Genomic DNA, 16,418 nt, shown 5'->3' on the forward strand with positions numbered 1-16,418 from the left:
CCAGTAGTTTTTCTTTTTCTTTTTATGGTCATTTCAAAGTGGAACTTAATTATAAAGACCCTCTACATATACTCATCATTCTATCTCGTCGGTGAAAATGCTGTATATTTCAGAAATATGACTTACAATAGTTGAAAATACAATTTACGACAAATTCGCTAATTTCTGCTAATATTGTTGATGAGTGAAAAATAAAGGGCTGGGCAAATCGCGCATAGCAAAAATGTATATTCATGGGGATAAAAATATCAACTAATTAGCTCGGTCACCATATTCAAAGAGGAAATGTACGAGGAACTGGGATCTTAAATACGGCAGAATACGCGATATTGTCAATTGCAACCAAAAACGTAAATCGCGCTAGTTATAGCAAAATTTTCAGAAACATTACCTATTGATTGGAAATGAAGAGCTACTTAAATCGCAGTAAATCGAAAAGTAATGCACGGAAAAAATTTTTACTTGTTAAATTTGTGAGATGAATCTTTAAATTTATCCATAACCATCGTAATATAATCTATATAAGTTTTGAAAATTATCTTCATTTACGATTTTGGTAAGCATCATAAATTGAAATAAGCTTCATTGAAAGAATGGGACTGTAAGTAGCGCGCGTGACCGTCAGTTTTCACGCAAGAGGCATTTTCCATTTGTATTTGAAAATATGGCAGACGGGTGGCAGCACCAGTATAACACGAAACAAATATAACTGACAACAAAAATAAGTTAGGGCTACCCATGTACACTATCACAACACGTTCCTGCAAGAAACCAATTCGTTAGAAATTACATTAGCATATTATTACACTAGCATATTATTACACTAGCATATTATTACACTAGCATATTATTACACTAGCATATTATTACACTAGCATATTATTGCACTAGCATATTATTACATCAAGGGCGTAGCGGGGGGGGGGAGTTGGGGGTCTGGTCCTCGCCAAAACGTGAGAAAATAAGCGAAAAAAGGGATAAAGATGGCCAAATCTATTGTTCTATCACTTTGGTCCCCTCCCCCCCCCCACGAACGAAATTTCTGGCCACGCCCCTGTACTACATTAGCATATTGTCAGTACACTACTACCGATGAACCATGTGTGTAGCTATGAATTATGTATATAGTGTTCTACACTTTTTTCCATTATTTGCTTTATAAGAGATCCATTCTTTTTGTTTCTTATTAGTGCCAGAATAGTGATGCTTCATTCTTAAAATTGACATCCTCTCTGTTTTTCTTCCAAGCTTCGCATTTATGTATTAGGTGTTTAACGTCACTTGTCGATTTTTCACAAAAAATGCATTTGGGAGATCTTTTATGAAATCTTTTTGGTATACACCAAATGCGCCATGTTGTGTTAGAACTTGATTGAAGTATAAATCACCCTGCACGATGTTCAGCGTCACGTTTCGAAATATTCCGTGTGTAAATCTTCCATTTTATGAACAATCCCAATGTCGCTGCAGTTTTTAATTATGGATTTCTTTATCATGTTTTTCAAATGTATCGACACTTCCATGTATGTAAAATGTTAACCACAAAAAAAAACAGTGTTCATTTAACTTTTTATTTTGGTGTTCAAACATTTTATCGAACTAATTTTGTATTAAAAAAACACACAACGTTTTCAAGAATATTTTTAATTTTGATAAATTTTTAACAACGCATATAAACCATGCGTTCAGTTTAAAAATGTTTTAAAAGATCATTAGATGCATTGGAAGATTCGAATGGGTCTGATTTTGGAGCATATCTATAATGTCTTTGTTATTTCATTAAAAAAAAAAAACATTCAACTTATATCTTGATGCATTAACTCACATCTCTTATCGAGCTTGCGCCTCGGTTGGCCGCACTGTTCACAAGTCCTACGGGCAATAAATAATATTCACTTTCAAATGAAATGCCAATGAGTATTTTTTGTTCATATTTCTATTACCACTGATTTATTCTTCCAGGTTGTGACTGTGGTGGAAATTTCAATTGCATATTCAAAGTGAAAAGTATTAGCGCTAAAACTTACGACAAAACGTGCATTTGTGGAAATGGCTACACCGATGTACATGGAAAGTGTGAAGGCAAGTGCAAAATATGTGATATATCAAACCAACAGACCTTACCAATCTTAATCAGAAAATACAACTGACAACACAATCAACCGACTGCTTTTTGCAATTTGTTTTCTTCTTTTAATTTAATTTAATGATTTTTTTTTCAATTTACTCCGTCAATGAAAGAAATAAAAAATATTTTCAGGATGAAAACTCAAGTCGGTTTCAGCTCGAAGAATAACTCGTGAACCTTTGGTTACAGAAACACTTTCAATTCAAAAAAGTATTTAAATAACTTACCTACTTTAGATAAGTCATTTATTTTACTAGGGACTGGGTTTTTTTTTTTTTTTTTGAATAAAAAATCACTGAAAATCAGGAAAGAATAGTAAATTAACAAGTTTGTCACTTAATATATGTTGTTCTTTCCTTCATTGGGCTCATAAGAGACAGGGCAACAACGTTCTAATTGGAAGTTAGAGGATGGGGGATGATGGTCCCTTGTAGAACAAATAAAATATCTAAAATACACACGTTACTTAGATACCTTTTTCTATTTAAGGGTATGTTTGTTTGTTTTTTTGCTATAACGAGGGTTCACAAGTTGTTTGAAATGAAACGGGCTCAAATTTTTGCCCTGTTGTATATCATCGTCATTTTGAAAACTACACTAGTCAAACGAAACGGATTCATTTAATAAGCTTGCAAAGAAACAAATGAAGGGTGAGGAGGGGGAACGGTTTTAGTCCGAAAAAAATCTAAAATAATGTTTTTGCGGTTTTGTACAGCTCGGTACCGTCTTTTTGAAGCATGTAAAACGCCAGAGGCAAAAATGCTTTCAGTCCTCTGTAATAAAGAAAGAAAGATCGCACATAAGGGGGGAAAGAATGATTTTAGTCACGGCGAGCAGATGGAAAAACGCTCAGAGTCCAGCACAGGCGCAGTTGAAATGAATTTGTGACGTGTAGAAAGCGATAAATGTGTGTGTGCGTGTTTGTTTGTTTTGCTTTATTGATGTGTACTTCGTGCTTTGTATCTGTGAATTTGAGGTTAGTTTGTGTGTAAAGTATCACTGAGTAATGATTTAAGTTGTGTCCTAAACAAACGTCCTATGTCGAGATTCCAGAGGAATGGATGGAGGTTTATAAGAAACGGTCATTTAAAATCATCTTTCGTAGTGATTCACTGTAAAAATTAAATTTTTAAAGCTTGGGAGATGTTTTTAAAGCCTATGCACCAAAAACAATTCCCACTGTCGACAAGGACAATCAGATGCCTTCGTGTAGATCAGTGATTCTCTACGTGAGCGTTAACGTCCCCTTGGGGACGATGAAATGTCCCAGGGGGGTGGTAGAAGCTGCGGGTATAACATAGGTTCCTATGGGTTAGATTGCGTTGGGGGCGATGGGAGAAAAAAAAATTTGAAAAAGGGACAAAAACGTTGGGAAACCATGATGTGGATAATTCTACACCACGTTTAGTGTACCATCGGTCCAGTTTTTTGGTAGTTACACCAGTCATGAATTTACTGTTAAAGACAAGCAAAAATGGCGAAAGGGTCATTAGCAAGAGAAGGACATGTCTATCGAAGAATTGGAAGTTTTGTACAAAAATTCCCCCAATCCTAAACTCTCGTGCAAAGTACGAAAACCTGCAATCTTCAACAAGGTTTCTCTTCAATCCTGAAGCTAAGAGCTTTTACAACAGCTTGACGTGGGATGGACGTGAGAGTGATGAGCAGCATGGTGATGTATAATACAGTCAAACCTCGTTAGTGAGTCACCCGGTAACACGTCACTCCGCTTACCGGACCACTTTTTTGGAAGTCCCAATTGTCCTCAGGCAGGAATTGGCAAGCTATGGCTTACTCCGTTTAACGAGTCACTCCGCTTACTAAGTCATATTTTTGCTCTCCCAAGAGTGACTCATCAACGAGGTACTGTACTTGGAGTATATAAACGACAATGAGATGACAAAATATATAATACGAATTTTTTCCCCACTGAATATTTTTCTGCACTATCCACCAATACTTTTACCTTAGTTCATCTTACCATGATCAAATATCATAATTATTCAAATTTTATACAATATGTGTATGTGTGTTCGGTTTCAGAATCCTGCTCAAACTACATGTTCACGGAGGATGGAGACAAGAAAAAACTATATACAACCATTTTTGTATTTGCTTTAGAAAATAGTTTGGAGTTTTGCATAACATGTCATAATATAAAATTAAAATAAAGTTTCTAAAATGGTAATTAAACCGGATTATTAAAGAATAACATGTTTTTCGTCTCCTGAAAAATTTTGTTTTATGCATTAAAACCATCCCCCCGACCCTTCAAATACAAAGGCCACAACAGGCAAAATAGCCAACGAGGTGGCTGAAATAAGATTCCTATAAAAAATATGGATGTCAAATATAACCAAAGTACTGCAACTCTATATAAAAGTAAATATCGCGAAAAGAAGAAAAAAACTAATAATTAATACTATTTAATAAACTGCCCATAAAAAAAATTACGATTGTCTTAATCTAAGTATGGATTGATTCTCGATTTATCCCACTATGTTTATCGTACTTCTTTTTTAAACGTATCGATTGTGGTACGATTCACGACAACCGGGGATAAGATATCTCCATTTATTCACAGCCCTGTTAGAGAAAACTTCCCTGTGACACCACAACCTGGAGTAGTCCCTTATGAAACGGTACTGATGTCTTCTCGTGTAACGCTACGTTATAATACGACATGAATATAGCGAGTGGTCGAAATGATATTCCATATCGGGTTTACACAGAGGATCTTGGACAACACACACGTTGTGTGTGTTATTCTTCGAGATTTTGTACACACACGTTGTGTGTTGTACAAAATCTCGAAGAATAACAGTCCGAAATCATTTTACAGTAACAAAACACAAGATCAGGTTTTATGATAACAATCACAAGCCATTTTGTCCAAAATTCCACAAAAAATTTGGGATGTGAAGAAGGGTTTATATTAGAAAAATAAGTCGAAGAAACTAAATATATACTATTTCAATTTCAATTTTATTAATATGTTAGTTGAATGATAACAATACATTAGGTTAGTGAAAACCACCAAAGAGACATCAAGGCGCCATACTGGTTGTTACAATGAAGTTAATTCAATAAAATTTCAATTATCATACACTGTAAAATAAAGAGTCACTATGTACTGATTTTTGAGATTGAAAACAATCAATCAACTATAAATCAACATATGATTATGTATGAATTGGACTGGCAGAGCAGAGTTGACAGCGAGGGTATTTTAATGCATAATTCGACAGGTGGAGGTGAAAAGACAGTAATACACACACAACAGGGAGTGATTGAGATTCCGTGGATGAAATCAGAAATAATTTTCAATATTGAAAATTTATAGTTAGTGTTTTTTGAGGTTTTTTCTGAAAATTGAAAATGAGGTGGACTGTATGAGATCATTTGGAAGGCTATTAAAAAATTTAGGAAAGAGAAAGCTAAAATGTTTTTTGAAGATAGTTTTATGAACTAAAGGCATTGAATAAGGCAGTAAATAAAATTGTGTCTATTAAATGTTCTTGACGAGTTCAGAGGTAAAGAGAATTGGTTTTTTTTAATTATAAGTATTGATCGGTAAAAGTATAGATGTCTTAAAGGATGTTTAATTGAAGAAAAAATTCATTTGTAGGAGTGATGTAATTGCTTGCCAAAATTCTAATAACTTTTTTTTGTAAAGAAATAATGGGTGCAATATTGGTGACATAATCACTTCCCCACAGTGGCAGACCATAAAGTAAGTGTGAATGAAACATTGAATAATAATAGGTTAACAAGAAAGATCGGTTTACATATGGTTTCAGGTTGAAGCATTTGTATAAAATGAAACGAAGTTTTGATTTTAAATGATTACAATGAAATATCCATTTTACATTTTGATCAATATAAATACCTAGGTATTTTATAGAGGATATTTGTTCTATACGTTGACAGTCACATGAATTATTACTAGTACAATTTGGTTCATGGAAAATTATGTCATAGTCAATATGTGGAATATTGTGTAAGGAAAAGTTGATAAATTTACTTTTGGAAATATTGATAAGAAGATCATTAGCAATAAACCAATTACGAACTGTTGACAGGTCGGTATTTATATTGTTGATAAGTGTTTGGTAGGCATCTCCTGAATATAGAATTACAGTATCATCTGCAAACGTGATGATTTTACCATTGATATTTAAATTACATAGATCATTGATAAAAATTATAAATAATAATGGTCCTAAATTAGACCCTTGTGGGACTCCTTTGATTATCTTCATGGCCTTACTTAAACAATTATTGCATTTAACTTTTTGAGTTCTATTAGTGAGATAAGAATGGGTAAAATTAAAAGTATTTCCTCTAATTCCATAGGAGTACAATTTTGCGAGAAGATTTCATGATTCACGCTATCAAATGCTTTTCTTACGTCCAGAAAGATACCTGTTGTTTTTCTAGATTGGTCAATATTCTTGTAGACATATTCAGAAAATTTTAAAATAGCAGATTCAGTATTTCTATTTGGTAGGAAACCATGTTGGTTATTGAAGAAGAAATTATTTTTATTTAAAAAAGAATAAATCCTAGTTTTAATAAGTGTTTCAATTATTTTCGAGGTAGGTGACAATATTGAGATGGGCCTATAGTTGCTGAGGTTATTCTGATTACCATTTTTAAAAATAGGAACAACTATGGCTGATTTGAGTGATTCAGGAAATTCACCCCTTTCAATGCAATTAATAATTAGGTCAGCCATTAGTTGATACATGCATTCAGGAAAGCTCTTTAGAATTTAATAGTCAGGATATCATAACAAGATGCAGTGTCTTTAAGAGGTTTTGCTATTTTGTAGACTTCAGTTAGATCTGTGGGGGCTAGAAAAATTGATTTGTCACTGCGAGGAATATACTGCTCAAAATTTCCGTATTCGTGGATTTGTTGTGTAATATTTATGAAATGGTTATTAAAATCATTAGTCAGTACATGCAAATTAGTTTCCGAAGGCAGAGTGTAGTTTTTTTTATCATTTATGTTCTAAAAGAGTTTCGGTAAAGAAAATAATTTATGCATAATTTCTGTCTATTGTGGTCAAAATTACCGCTTCCATTCATTCTAGTGTGAAAGTAGGGAATGTCTGAAAAGAAGCCTGGTATTAACTTTTTTTTCCTCCAAATTCATTCATTGCATTGAAAATCTGAAAAAAAGTTTATTTTATGCATAAAATATATAAAATTATATATTATATATAAAAGAAACTTTTAAAGAAAAAGTAGTCAACTTTTGCGTGTATGTAATTTTATATGCACGCAAAAGTTGACTAATCTTTTTCGAATTTTTCTTTCCCAATGTACCATTTCTCATCAATACTGAGTCATCATTGAGTAAAAATCTGAAATTCTGGGCTTTACTTTTCTCAATCGATAGTTTTCACCTGGCCTTGGTTTTATTCCACTACTGTACGATAAATAATGCGGTTAACAAATTGTGCGCAAACGGCGTCCTGGTTCACCACTGACGATGGTTCTTCTTTGTTAGGACTAGCTTTGGGGAAGCCGTCGCCGAAGCGTTGATTACGGAAACGGGCAACACGGGCGAAAAGAGTTTGAGAACCTCTGTTGCACTCTAAATTACTCGCCTAATTTTATCTATAAACGCTCAATCGTAAATTACTCTAACAGGTGTGGTTTTTTCCCATCTTCATATTCTGGATATACCACTTATGTATCTAAAAAAATAACTTTTTTTTTTTAGTTCGCAAGTTATAACCTGATTAAATTGCAATTTCTTCTATAACCCTGTGAAGAAGCGGGGGATTGTTTCTATGCTCCATCATCAGTTCGGTGTCTTCTCTAGAATGCGATCTTTCTTGAGCATAAAATTGGCCAAATGACCGCTTTTACAACAAAGAGAATCATCACTGAAAAATTTATTTCCACTGATGCATCATTAATTGAGAATTAGACAGCATTGAATAGTAAACAGAAATAGCTATTGGATGAAGAAAAAAACTCAAGTAATAAATGTCAGTAAAAACAATGAATGATTCGATAAATGCCTCAATTTCAAAAGCTTACGAAATAAATATAACATCCACCAAGTTTATTATAAAAACTCACAAGTTAAACGCGCCGAAACATTTTAACATAAGACTGAACATTACACCTTTCTCGGGAAGTCCCTCGCTATATTGTGCATGCGTTATAGAATACTCCCGGAATTGCAGTCATATCATGAAAATACTCATGAATATACACAACTGCCATATATATGGCGGCCGCTGTGGTGGTCGAGTGGTTATAGTGACGGACTCGCGATGCGAGGATCCGGGTTCGAACCCCACAGTGGTGGTCGGCTGAAGTTGGTTTTCTGTGGTTCCCAACTTCAAGGCGCAAATGCGAGCCGATCTCCCCGTTAAAAAGTCTCGCCACAGAGAGCAACAGTCCTACAACGAAAAATCATTCAATCATAACACTTCACTCATAGTTTGAAAAACTGGTGGCAGATGGCAGCACTACACATAACAAGCATTACAGAGAAACAAAAAAAAACTTCACGTCAGGTTTCACTACACGTACACGCACATTCCCGCATGTACCGATTCGTTGGGGGTTCCACGCGGGGATTGTGGGCGGGGTACATGTGTGGTGTAGCAGTAGTAGGTAGGGTAAAAAAGGGTTCGGGGATCCATGATGTTCTTAAGTCAGCCACCTCGTTGGGCGATTTGCCTGTTGTGGCGTTGTATTTGTATTTGTATATTGGACAGATCAAATAATATAAATGAAACTAAAAATATAAATTAAAAATAAAATACACTAAGCTACTTAATTTTTATTTATTTATTTTTATTTTTTTGGCTATTTCTTATCTTTTTTTTTGCAGCTGATAATCCGTGTGTCAAGAAGCCATGTCAGAATGGTGGCACCTGTTTCAAATCAGAAGGCTACACATACACATGCACATGCCCTAAAACCCACACAGGCAAGAAATGTGAGACAGGTGAGTAAAAGCTAGTTGTTATGACGGTTATTTATGATAGATACTTATTGTTTGCAACTAGATCTGCGTGCCTGCGTGAATTTTTTTTGCGAACTGAAATACAATATCATATCTCCGACTAACAGAGTGTAAATCTTATATACACTATCTTCCAATAAGTATTTGGACACCTGTGATAGAAAAGAAAAACTAACTTTATTCAAAATCAATAGTTGGTAGAGCCTCCACGATAGGCAATTACAGCGTGAACCCTCCGGGGCATACTTTCCACAAGTCCTTGTGTGACGGCTAGTGGTATTTTCTTCCACTCGGCTTGGAGAAGACATGTCAGTTCCTTCACCGATTTTGGACGGGTAGGGCACCCCTTAATTCGGCGATCCAACTCGTCCCAGAGGTTCTCGATAGGGTTCAGGTCTGGGCTCTGGGCAGGCCAGTCCATTCGATGAACCCCATTGGCACCATACCAAGCCTTGGTTAGCCTCGCAGTATGACAGCTGGCATTGTCGTCCTGGAAGTAACAGGGGTCCACCCCGTAAAACTGCCACAATGTAGGAAGCACATTGTCATCCAAAATAGTGCAGTAGGCATCGGCGTTGAGCTTACCACGAATGGGGACCAAGGGTCCCAGTCCATACCAGGAGAAACACCCCCAGACCATAATTCCACCTCCGCCGAACTTGACTGTTGGCACAATGCATTCTGGCAGGAGACGTTCTCCAGGCAGACGCCAGACCCAGACCCTGCCATCCGAACAGTAGAGGGTGAAACTTGATTCGTCGCTCCAAAGAACCCGTTTCCACTGATCTACAGTCCAATTTCGATGTGCTTTGCAGCACAGTAACCGAGCAACGCGGTAGGACTTTGTGATCAAAGGCTTATGGGCAGCAGCACGACCATGAAAACCAATCAGATGTGCTTCCTTACGGATGGTATTCATTGAAACAATACTCCCGGATGCCTGTTGAAACTCCTCGCGGATGAGGGCCATCGGTTGGGTGCGGTTATTCCGAATTTCTCTGGACAGCACCCGTCGGTCTCTATCTCCCAGTTTCGTTGGTCTGCCGACTCGGGGCAAATTCTGACAATCACAGCTCACCTTCCACTTCTTAATCACATAGGCCACTGTCGATTTTGGGTACTTCAGCTCGCTAGATATGTCCCTTAAGGATCGGCCATTTTTGTGATACCCGATAATTATACCTTTCTCGAAATCAGAGAGCTCCGAACTGCGCGGCATCTTGCATGCGACTAATGCCGATGTTGTTTCCTACACGATATATACCGGCGGAGGGCGTGACGTATCTCAGGACCACAGATATCATCATTTGCATAGGTGTCCAAATACTTATTGGTAGATAGTGTATAAATGTGAAAGTATGTATGTATGCTCTTTATACAAATCTACAGTTTTAGACCGATCGTCGCCAGATTTTGCATATATACCAAACAGGTCCGGGATTGAACCGTAGGCTACTTTAAAACTTTGTCAGAGCTGGGCAAATGCCCGAAATGGGCAAAAAACTGTCGGGCAACAATGGTTTTGGGGCCTCAACAATCACTTCCGGAACGTTTACTTTGGTTTCCGTGGTTTCCAACAATGCGTTACAGACGGGAATATATGCCTTTACAATGGTTTGTCACACCTTTAATTCTGTTATTATAACAGTTTATTCCTTTATAACGGTTTGTCACTTTTCCAATCATCCCAGTAATTGAAGAAAACCCGGGAAGCGCCGGGTATTTCTGCTAGCCTATTATACAGGGTGTTCTGTAAGTGCTAATGCGGCCTTTATCTTATCAACCGCCCATCGTATAGGTATAGTTTCAATTTAAAAAATGCTTAAAAGGCGTTTGAATAATATTCGCTGCACAAGTTGGACGTATGACGTCGCTAACAACCATAGGCGTACGCAGAATTTTTTCGAGGAGGTTTCAGATTTTTTTTCCATCTGGGGGGGGGGGGGGGTATGTTTTTCCCTGCGAAACAACACTGTAATCTTGGTTCAAGGGGGGAGGGAGTTAGAACCCCAAATCCCCGCCGTACGCCAATGCTAACAACAGAGAACTACAACTACGACGACAAAACTGAGAATAAAAATGTTCAACGCCAGCTGATGAACTCAATGCTTGCCTCAAATCATCAACACTCTGGCACGAAGTTAAAAAATTATCATTATCCACCAACATGCGAGTTCAACTGCAAAACGACTCAGCACTGCTATCATTTTCACGTCAATTGATCAAACTTGGCAATGGAAGAATTCCCGTAGAGACCCAAGCACTGGACTCATTACGTTCCCAAATAGATTTTGCGAATTGTTAAACTCAGTTCCAGAACTTGCAGACAAAGTCTTCCCAAACATTCAGCAAAATCACCGAAACCATGAGTGGCTTTGTGAGAGCGATTCTGACAGTGTGAACAAGATCAACGAAAAAATCCTAAAAATTATTCCGGGACATCTTACAAATCGGTTGACACTTTGACAGACACAACGCAGACAGTTCTGTATCCTGCAGAATTTCTGAACTCTTTCGATATTCCGGGTGTGCCACCACACAACTTGGCCCCCAAAGTCAGAGCACTGGTAATGCTTTTAAGGAATTTGGAGCCACCGAGACTGCAATGGCACCAGACTCTGCGTGAAGAAATTGCACAATTACATCATCGAAGCACCGATTCTAACTGGATGTGCCAAAGGAGAGACGTCTTCATTCCACTCATCCCAATTATCACTGAAGAAATACCATTCACTTTCAAGCGATTACAGTTTCCGATTCATTTAGCTTTTGTCATGACAATCAACAAAGCGCAAGGCCAGTTATTAGCAGTGGCAGGAATCAACCTACTTGAGCCCTGTTTTTCACACGGACAGCTTTACCTCGCGTGTTGGTAATCCCAAAAATTTGGCATCTACACACCAGATGGAAAAACAAGAAATATTGTTTATCCACAAGCGACTGCCTGAAGTTTTTAATTAAAATATTTTAAAATATATTAAAAAGTAATTTTTTCTTACTTGATGCAGAATTTTTTTTGATTAAGAAATAATTAATAAGCTATACATTTTTTTTTACGGGGCGGGCAACGTCGCCGGGTATCAGCTAGTCTTATATATAAATGTGAAAGTATGTATGTATGTATGTATGTATGTATGGTCTTTATAAAAATCTACAGTTTTAGACCGATCGTCGCCAGATTTTGCATATATACCAAACAGGTCCGGGATTGAACCGTAGGCTACTTTAAAAGTTCGTCAGAGCTGGGCAAATGCCCGAAATGGGCAAAAAACTGTCGGGTAACAATGGTTTTGGGGCCTCAACAATCACTTTCGGAACATTTACTTTGGTTACCGTGGTTCCCAACAATGCGTTTCAGATGTGTATAATGCCTTTACAATGGTTTGTCACACCTTTAATTCTGTTATTATAACAGTTTATTCCTTTATAACGGTTTGCCACTTTTCCAATCCTCCCAGTAATTGAAGAAAACCCGGGAAGCGCCGGGTATTTCAGCTAGCTGGTTTCATACAGGGTGTTCTGTTAGTGATAATGCGGCCTTTATCTTATCAACCGCCCATCGTATAGGTATAGTTTAAATTTAAAAAACTCTGGCACAAAGTTGACACTCTGGTACGAAGTTAAAAAGTTATCATTATCCACCAACATGCGAGTTCAACAGCAAAATGACTCAGCACTGCTATCATTTTCACATCAGTTGATCAAACTTGGCAATGGAAGAATTCCCGTAGACTCAAGCACTGGACTCATTCCGTTCCCAAATGGATTTTGCCAGTTGTTAAATTCAGTTCAAGAACTTGCAGACAAAGTCTTCCCAAACATTCAACAAAATCACCGAAACCATGAGTGGCTTTGTGAGAGAGCGATTCTGGCACCGAAAAATGACAGTGTGAACAAAATTAACGAAAAAATCCTAAAAATTATTCCGGGAGACTCCACATCTTACAAATCGGTTGACACTGTCACAGACATAGTGCAGATAGTGCTGTATCTGTGGATATTCCGGGTGTGCCACCACACAACTTGACCCTCAAAGTCGGAGTACCTGTAATGCTTTTAAGAAATTTGTCGACACCGATACTCTGCAATAGCAACAGACTCTGCGTGAAGAAATTGCACAATTACATCAATGAAGCAACGATTCTAACTGAATGTGCTGGAGGAGAAGACGTCTTCGTTCCACGTATCCCAATTATCACTGAAGAAATGCCATTCACTTTCAAGCGATTAGTTCCCGATTCATTTAGCTTTTACCATGACAAGCAACAAAGCGCAAGGCCAGTTGTTAGTAATGGCAGGTATCAACCTACTTGAGCCCTGTTTTTCACACGGACAGCTTTACGTCGCCTGTTCGCGTGTTGGTAATCCTAAAAGTTTGTACGTCTACACACCAGATGGGAAAACAAAAAAATATTGTGTATCCACAGGCAATTGCCTGAAGTTTTTAATTAAAATGTTTAAAAATTAAAGTAATTTTTTCTTACTTAATGCAGAAATATTTTGATTAACAAATAATTAATAAGCTATACATATATGCATTTTTTTACGGGGCGGGCAACGTCGCCGGGTATCAGCTAGTCTATATATATAAAATTGATTTTCTGTCTGTCTGTGTGTATGTATGTTCTCTATACAAATCTACAATTTTAGATGGATCGTCGCCAAATTTCGCATATATACCAAATGGGACCCGACTTAAACGATAGGCTACTTTAAATTTTTGTCAGAGCAGGGTAAGTGCCCCAAATGGGCAAAAACTGTCGGGCAACAATGGTTTTCGGGCCTCAACAATCACTTTCCGAACGTTTACTTTGGTTACCGTGGTTCCCTAGCAATGCGTTTCAGACGTGTATATGCCTTTACAATGGTTTGTCACTTCTTTAATCCTGTTAGTATATGTATATGTATAATAGTTTATGCCTTTATAATGGTTTGCCAATACTTTCAATACTACACTACTACTATTCAATACAATTGCATTTAATACTCTCAGTAGTGAGGCTTTTTGAATAGACGTCATAATCATCATCAGCATCGCTTTGAGGGTCAGGAAAAGGGTGAGACTCATAGAAATCACTGTTAAAATTGCCGATTTTACTGTAGAAATGCTGAAATTTGGTGGGGTTTTCCGCCACATCAATAATTTTAAAAATTGTATAGAATTCCCAATTTCTGAAATATTGTGTTTGCTTAGAGGTATACTAAGCCCAGGAGATTGAATATGAAGTAATTAGCCGGACCTACTTTTGAGTTGGGTATTCATGTAATAACATTTATTTAAACTTTTTATTTATATCTTGTCAAGCATGAAAATTAATGTCTGCGTATTGTCTTTTAATATTCAACTGCATAAATTCATATAGTTTAGGATGTTTTAAAATTAATTATGGGTTAGTAGAAATAAAGAAAAATCGAAGAAATTCCGCAGCTTTAATTGAGCATTTTCTGAAACAGAAACTGGCAGAGATGGATAACTTGAAGTTCGGGGGGGGGGGGGATCAAAATGCCTAGCGACCCTTTAAAAAAAGGAAAAAATATTCATTTCTACGTTTCTTTAAATCTAAATAAATAAATCCAGATTCAAGAAATCTGGATTTGTTTATCTCATGAAGACGCGCAGGAAGTCGCCATATTGGTTAACTTAGACACGGTTTGCTTGTCCCTCAAAGAAAGACGGAGATATCACGTGATCCAAACAGCCTCATTAAAGAAAACCCGGGCAGCGCCGGGAATTATAGCTAGTTGAATATAAAATGAAAGCACAAATAATGTAATATTATATAGCATATGAGGCATTAATAAAAGTATATAAAACATTCACAACAAATGTACGTGCGAACAATCAGTTGAAACACGAAAAAAGAGCTATTGGAAGTTCTATGATATTAAAAATTGCGAAAATAAAATAAATAAATTTTAATATACAAAAAAGGACGAAAGAAAACAAAAATTTAAGATACAAAAAATAAAATACATACATTAAGGGGGAATAAGTTGTGTGCTTATATATCCACACAGGTACAATATGCTATCAATAAAACGATTGAATTTAACAAAATATTCATCTGAAATGAACGTTCGTAGTTCTGGCGGCCACTGATCACCTTTAGTGATGGTAAAGGATATGTTTGCAAAGTTCGTATCAGTTCGTAAGAGTCCCAGTTAGATCAGAAGAAAAGGATATGCTCCACAGTTTGCATTTGTGTAGTCACAGGTAGACGGAGAAGAGGCATGCTTGAACCTAAAAATATATTCGTTGATTCTGGCATGTCCTGAATGATCTTTGGGTAAGTTTGTAAATGGGTAAGTCTTTTCCCAAAGTTTCTTTGGGTAAGTCTCTGCTGCACCTTTGGGACGAATAATTTAGCTCATTTCCTCTGTTTGTGTATGTAGCTGTAGTATTTCTTATTATTCTTTTTCTCTGTATCGCTACTAGATGGCACCGCTTACACAATTATTATCTATGTTATTTTTCCCGCCTTTTGAGGCAGATGTTATTTTGTATCGGCTCGAGTCAGTCGTATCTTTGCTTCATCTCATAAATAAACTTTTTATTATAATTTAAACCTTTGTGTTCTCCGTATATAACAGCGCGTTCGTCGTTCGTATACATCCTCATTGAAGGTTTCATACTACAAATTTTCCCATATTGCTTTCGTTTTCTTGATGTAAAATTTAGGAATTTTCATAGCTCAGAGGAAGATTTGACAGGACCGCTGTTTCAGTCTGTTCATCTCTCTTTTCGTTTTCGGTCATATTAGACCTAATACTGGCCCTTGACCCACTCGATGTTTATTTGTATGTCAGTATCGCTTTGCAAAATCACAAAAGTGCACTATGTAGTGACCTTAATCTCACTGCCGTCAGTAAATACCTGTAGGTGATTGTCTATTGTAATTTTTTTTTCTATCTGCACATCTTCACTACCAACTGTATATAGGAGGTAGTGACATCTTTCTCTGGATGTAACCAGTACTTAGGTGAAATGTTATCAGTGCAAGGCAACAACTCCAGGCATCCCAGCAACTCTATCGGATGCTCCCTTCACGTCCAAAGCTATAGTTAAAATTTGAGAATTTTTCCGAAAACTGTCTTTCACGAAGTTTGAGACTTTGATGATAAGTATTAGTCCACCGATCACGAGAAGGCCTACGTCACGTCGGACGATTCTATCATTTCCTTTTAGGTAAAGCAACTGCCCATCGGGCAACGGCGCTTTCCCGTTTGGCGTCTTTAGCGCTATTTTGGCCTCCTAGAAATTTCACTAAAAGCGCCACGGCAGTGCTCTCGATAA

The 16,418-nt window shown here is 36.9% G+C and overlaps 1 protein-coding gene across 1 annotated transcript in view; it reads left to right on the top strand.

The window, feature by feature from the left end:
• Nucleotides 1-16,418, top strand: part of LOC149081509 (uncharacterized) — a 119,235-nt gene that overhangs the window by 5,629 nt on the left and 97,188 nt on the right. The window contains exons 4-5 of the mRNA XM_089238347.1: nt 1,963-2,082; nt 8,990-9,106. Coding sequence (XP_089094473.1) covers nt 1,963-2,082; nt 8,990-9,106 — 237 coding nt within the window. The remainder of the gene's footprint in view (nt 1-1,962; nt 2,083-8,989; nt 9,107-16,418) is intronic.

The sequence above is a fragment of the Pholcus phalangioides genome, unplaced genomic scaffold, assembly GCF_987345545.1.
Source record: "Pholcus phalangioides strain wild (caught in Gottingen) unplaced genomic scaffold, Ppha-v1.0 ptg000010l_1, whole genome shotgun sequence".
Taxonomy (NCBI): domain Eukaryota; kingdom Metazoa; phylum Arthropoda; class Arachnida; order Araneae; family Pholcidae; genus Pholcus; species Pholcus phalangioides.